This window comes from Protomyctophum parallelum (assembly GCF_964188405.1).
Source record: "Protomyctophum parallelum genome assembly, chromosome: 2".
NCBI classification, from domain to species: domain Eukaryota; kingdom Metazoa; phylum Chordata; class Actinopteri; order Myctophiformes; family Myctophidae; genus Protomyctophum; species Protomyctophum parallelum.
The window spans coordinates 48,439,670-48,445,971 of NC_139699.1; the positions used below are offsets into that span (position 1 = coordinate 48,439,670).

Consider the following 6,302-nt stretch of genomic DNA (forward strand, 5'->3'; position numbering starts at 1 on the left):
CCAGAGCCAATAGCAGAGCAGGTGTCAGTGTGTACGAGACATCAGCAGAGCCAATAGCAGAGCAGGTGTCAGTGTGTACGAGACATCAGCAGAGCCAATAGCAGAGCAGGTGTCAGTGTGTACGAGACATCAGCAGAGCCAATACCAGAGCAGGTGTCAGTGTACGAGACATCAGCAGAGCCAATAGCAGAGCAGGTGTCAGTGTACGAGACATCAGCAGAGCCAATAGCAGAGCAGGTGTCAGTGTGTACGAGACATCAGCAGAGCCAATAGCAGAGCAGGTGTCAGTGTACGAGACATCAGCAGAGCCAATAGCAGAGCAGGTGTCAGTGTACGAGACATTAGCAGAGCCAATAGCAGAGCAGGTGTCATTGTGTACGAAACATCAGCAGAGCCAATAGCAGAGCAGGTGTCAGTGTGTACGAGACATCAGCAGAGCCAATAGCAGAGCAGGTGTCAGTGTACGAGACATCAGCAGAGCCAATAGCAGAGCAGGTGTCAGTGTGTACGAGACATCAGCAGAGCCAATAGCAGAGCAGGTGTCAGTGTGTACGAGACATCAGCAGAGCCAATAGCAGAGCAGGTGTCACTGTCAGTGTACGAGACATCAGCAGAGCCAATAGCAGAGCAGGTGTCAGCTCTCATGAGATCGCTTCCTCATTTCAACTCAGTGGAAACCTTACTCTGCAGGACCAGACTGTGTTCAAATTGGAGCCAATGACTCACATGCACACGCAACACGCATGCATGCACGGCGTGCGCACACATGCACGCACAGTCACACACGCGCGCGCGCGCGCGTGCGCATATCTATCTCCCCAGTGGCTTGAGTCCATATACCACAGTAGCATATTAGGTCTATATAGAGCCTGCAGCTTCAATTTTGCACCCCCAACCAACCAATCCTCCCGACCGTGTTCTTCTGTATCTCTGGTCGGTGTGACCATGCAGGAAGGAATAGATGGTGTTGATATTAGTCCCCAATATTTTGGGTATACCTCTTGTCACAGTGCACACATTTCACATTTTGCACATGCAGTATGTGAAATGTGTCCTCTGCATTTATTATACGGAGCAGTGGGTGCTGTTAAAACCCATTTTGACCTGAGATCAGATTCTAAAAATGTCTTCTAAATCCTGACAGTTTTCAGAAAAAGCTATGTTTCTATGTCAGTCGTTCTTCGATTTTTCTAAAATAGCAGACCTACAAGCTCGTAGCGCGCCACTCGGTGGCGTGCTATGAGCTTGTAGATCTGCTATTTTTCAACAGCTAAAGCACAACATAATGCTAACACCAAAAGGGGTTCTAAATCTAAATTAATCACAGTTTAATCGTATATCAATATTTGACCTGAGAAGCATTTATTTCAGTTAAAACGGATTTTGGTATACAATGAGTGAGTACTTTTTTTTTTTTTTTAAGATGTGTTTTTGGCTTTTCTACCTTTTATTGATAGTATCAAGTTCAGACTGACAGGAAAGAGGGAGAGAGAGAGACGGGGAGAGATACGCAGCAAAGGTCGTCATGAACGGGACTCGAACACGTGGCGTCAGGCCTATATATGTGGCATGATGCGCCTGTACCGCTAGGCCAGCGGGCTCCCCAATGAGTGAGGTGTACGCGGTATATCGGTATACGCCTGCAATTCGTGAGAAAAGGATTCAGTGGTGCAAAAACTAAGCGTGATTAAAATGAGTAAAAATTATTAATCGCGTTATTATTTCTGTAATTAATTAATTAAAAACGGATTAATTAAAGTTCAGTCAGACAACTCTATTCGATTTACAGAATTATTACAGAATGAGTATGTAGGCCCAGGCCGTAGCGTAACGGTCTGGGCACCGGACTGGTAATCCAGTCGCAGTGTGCCGCGGGTTCGACTCCCGGACCCGACACGGCCTTTACTGCATGTCATCCCCCATCTCTCTCCCGTTTCCTGTCAGCCTACTGTCTGTCCCTTCAAAAATCAATAAAAGGCGTAAGCCGCAAAAACATATCTTAAAAAAAAAAAAAAAAAGAATGAGTATGTACCGGTACTCCCATATGATATTTGAATTGGCGTTCTGCTCTGCTGGATTTTCTCCCTGCTCGGCGCGATTAAGCACCAAGATTGAGAGCAGGGAGATAGATATACAATAAAACCCCATGGGGAGCATAAATAACAGAGCCCACCGGTGGTGCTGGGGTGGTGGTGGGAGAAAACATCACATAACAAGGACAAATAAAGAGGATGGAGCACGGAGGCGAGGCCTAGGCTCCTGCGGGAGGTTTGCACATGTGCAGTGTAAACAGGAACTGCGATGATGGAGTGTTCCAGCAGAGGTGCTAGATAGAAAGCAATGTAAATAATGAGATCCAGAACAGTTGAGAATTAAACAGCAGCCACCCTTCCCTTTTCAAATGTTTTATATCATCCACAGCACTTGAATGAACAGTATCCATGTTCCTTTGTCATTTCACAAAAATAAAAGTTTGACACATACTAAAGAACATGGAAAATCCACAAAAGAAAATATACAAAAACATTAACATTTAGTAAATGTACTTGTCCTTTATCTTTCAGTTTGTTATACACAACATCTTTTCCACAGTTATGAAATTGATACTGAATACTGAAATTGATACTGAAATTGAATACTTTTAAAAATAAAAACAAAATCAACTTTGTACTATTCTCTTTTTTTTTATATCCTTTTTTATTATTTCAGTTCAGGGTCAGCAACTCTCATGCACCTCTGCTGGAACACTCCATCATCACAGTTCCTGTTTACACTGCACATGTGCAAACCTCCCGTAGGAGCCTAGGCCGCGCCTCCGTGCTCTATCCTCTTTATTTATTCTATAGATAACAACCAGGAACCATAAGCAGAAGGAAGGCAGGAAGAGCATGCAGTCTAGTGAGCTTAAGTAGCCCGCCCAATTGGTCAGCTGACTGCCACATCGGCGAATGAGGTGAGGGACTTGCACACACATATACGCCCACATACAGTATAGTAATGCAGCATGTTAACCCCTTGAGTATAGTATGCACCTTTGAGCATGGCATGAACCCCCACCAGTATGTCTGCATGAACTGACTCCGCAGGCTACGTCTCTAGAATGTACCCATCCTTTTTTTAAATGTTTATGAATAGAATAGAATAGTTAGAATGTACCCACCCTAACTATCCAAACTATGAGGAGCAGTGGGTGCTGTTAATGCAGCACCAAGGAAGCAGTCACACACACACACACACACACACACACACACACACACACACACACACGCACAAACGCACACGCACGCATGCATGCACGCACGCCTACTTTCCCTCTGCACAACCTTACATGGCATTGGAGTGATATCTCTCTCCCTTCCCCTCTCTCTCTCTCCGTCTCTCGCCATCTCCTGCGTTTTGTTCAAGGGTTGCTAAGTAAGCTCAGCCAACAGGACACAAACACAGCCAACACAGCCAACACAGCACAGTCACCCTGCTAGCCACCTAGCCAGCTGGCCAGTCGTCTGCACATCAGCATCACACTGTTGGAGACAGAGGGGGGCGGGGGGGGCATTCTCTTTCCTTCCAGGAATAATACACCCTGTATTTTGGCTGCACTTGTCTCACTGATGCAGGAGTGCAGAGTACCTTATAAGAGCATGCAGTGATCAGGGTATTCTGTGTTTAGTCACCCTGGACACGGACACACACACACACACACACACACACACACACACACACACACACACACACACACACACACACACACACACACACACACACACACACACACACACACTCTGACACACTGACACGCACACACCCTCTCAAAAACAGACACAAGCCACAGGACATATTCGTGCACATTGGCGTCCTCGCTTTTCTGTCCTCACTTTTTATCCTTAATACGTACATTGCTCAACCAATGAAATCATCGTTATGGAGGTGCTCCGCCAATCAAATCATCGCTATGGGGTACACACACACACACACACACACACACACACACACAAAGCTGGGCTTATAGCGCCCCTCCAAACAAATTACAATTTATAATGCCACAGAAACCTGTGTGGTACTTGAAAGACGCCGGTGGCGGTCTCATTTCTCTAACCTGTGTCATGTCCGCCTTTGGAGCGTTGCTTCTCGGGGGCTCCCAGCCCACCGGGGGGACATGGTGGTGCCGGGGAGGTTGATGTGCGGAGGGGGGCTTGAGGGGCCCGGCGGACAGCTGCAGAGCAGAGGGCCGACTGGGGACCTGAGGGATGGGCAGAGCGCTGTGCACCGGCCTGGGTTTGGGCAGACCAGACTTCATGATGGCAGGGGCCACGAGGATGGCGGATGGCATCTTTCTCCGGTCTCCCCCACTGTGGACTCTCCTCTCCTCTCCTCTCCCACAGAGAGAGAGACGGGGTGGAAAAGTCCCACGGTTTTAATCCCACTCACTCATGCAGTCCACGCTATATGCCTATATCGCTTACTGTATACCGGAGTATTTCAAGCACATGAAACTGTACATGGGGGAACAATTAGCTCCACACACTCCGCTCGAGAGCACGGGCACAGTGTCACTTGATGCTGAGCGTTGAGTCTCTGCCCGCTGCAATGTGGTGTTGATGAGTGTGAACGATTGCTGTTCCGCTGCCTGGTCCTCGAGTGCTCCCGCATCAGTCTAAGTGGATGAGCATCAGGCAGTGTGGGGGGGCTTAAGACCCCCGTGATCCCACCTGTTTCCCTCTTCAGGAATGACGGAATAAACAAAACAGACAGTGTGTGCCAATGTCAAATGTGTGTTCTCTATAGCTGTCCTGAGCAAAATTCCCCAATCCTGAGGGTCGAGGTGGTGGAGGGAGTATCGCAACAATTTCCAGTGTCCGACGAGCAAAACGTCTCAGTTGCCTCGTTTGCTTACCAGAGTTGATTGGTGAAGAGGATCCTGCAGAGTCGAGTTAATTACACCCCCCACTCTCTCTATAGATGACAGGAGGCAAAAAGACCCTCTCCTTGCTGAGGAGGAGAGGAGGTGAGAGGGAGGAGGACGCAAGCATGTATGAGAGCAAGAGAGAGAGAGAGTACAGCCGACCGCTCGCTTCAGCGACTGCTCTGCCTGTGACTGTGTGTGTGTGTGTGTGCAGAGGCATGCTACACGCCACTATACCTCCCACTCTCTCTCTCTTTTCTCTCTTTTCCCTCTTTCTCTCTCTCTCCTCCCTCCCTCTTTCTCTCCTCTTCTCTGTCTCGCTCTATGGCTAGCAGCAGGTGTGGCTTAGATCAAGACTGACACATCAGGCGGACTGCCCAAGGATGTCTATTTGATGCACTCCACCACCACCACCACCACCCATCTCCTCTCTCTCTCTCTCTCTCTCTCTCTCTCTCTCTCTCTCTACATTACCGGATTAAACTCTACTCGACTCAATCCCAGCACTTTCATTTAACCCATTTTTATAATTTTGAAAAATAGCAGATCTACAAGCTCATAGCGCACCACCGAGTGGCGCGCTACGAGCTTGTAGGTCTGCTATTTTTGAAAAATCGTGAAAATGTGGCGCAAACTTGGAATAGATTTTTTCAGAAGGAATGTTTTTAACTCAAATCTTTGCTTCTGGGGGGTCCCTGGAACAACATATTTTCAGATGGGGGTCGGAGGCCAATCACATATAATCTTGGGGGTCCTTGACATGAAAATGTTCTCGACTCAGAAAACTGTCAGGATCTAGAAGACATTTGTAGAATGTTCCCAGGTCAAAATGGGTTAATGCCAGGTACTGTAGGGGTACATGTTCTCCAGTAGCTGCATGCAGGGTTCAATTTGCAATCTGTGTACAGCAAACTTCACAGCCCACTCTTTTGTGCCGTCTGCTTGAAAAGCAGCTGGACAACGTTTACGCATACCTCTAGTAGAGACTGTATAGTGGACACTTTTTCATGATAGGCTGATTCGCCTCAACGTGAAGCCCTATTGGCTGCATTCGCCTCAACGTGAAGCCCTATTGGCTGCATTCGCCTCAACGTGAAGCCCTATTGGCTGCATTCGCCTCAACGTGAAGCCCAATTGGCTGCATTCGCCTCAACGTGAAGCCGTGGGCTGAGGTAGACACTGTGGCACACAAACTGAATATAGATGTTCATAAAAGAGAGCTTTTATTATGACTTGAGTCATTCTTGTCTTTTACTTGAGTGATATTTGCTCACAAAATGAAGCCGCTTTGGCTGCATTTTGTGAGCAAAAATCTCCCTCTCAGCCTGCCTCTCTAGTCTGTGTCAATAGAACAGCTCTATCTCCCTCTCAGCCTGCCTCTCTAGTCTGTGTCAATAGAACG

At 47.6% G+C, this 6,302-nt stretch overlaps 1 protein-coding gene across 2 annotated transcripts in view; it reads right to left on the reverse strand.

Annotated features, from left to right (window-relative positions):
- nav2a (neuron navigator 2a) overlaps positions 1 to 4,324 on the reverse strand; it is a 156,731-nt gene extending 152,407 nt beyond the window's left edge. For both annotated transcript variants that reach the window (XM_083760220.1, XM_083760219.1), the window contains exon 1: positions 4,094 to 4,324. In XM_083760220.1, coding sequence (XP_083616346.1) covers positions 4,094 to 4,294 — 201 coding nt within the window. In that variant the 5' untranslated portion in view covers positions 4,295 to 4,324. The remainder of the gene's footprint in view (positions 1 to 4,093) is intronic.
- Positions 4,325 to 6,302: the final 1,978 nt, after the last annotated feature.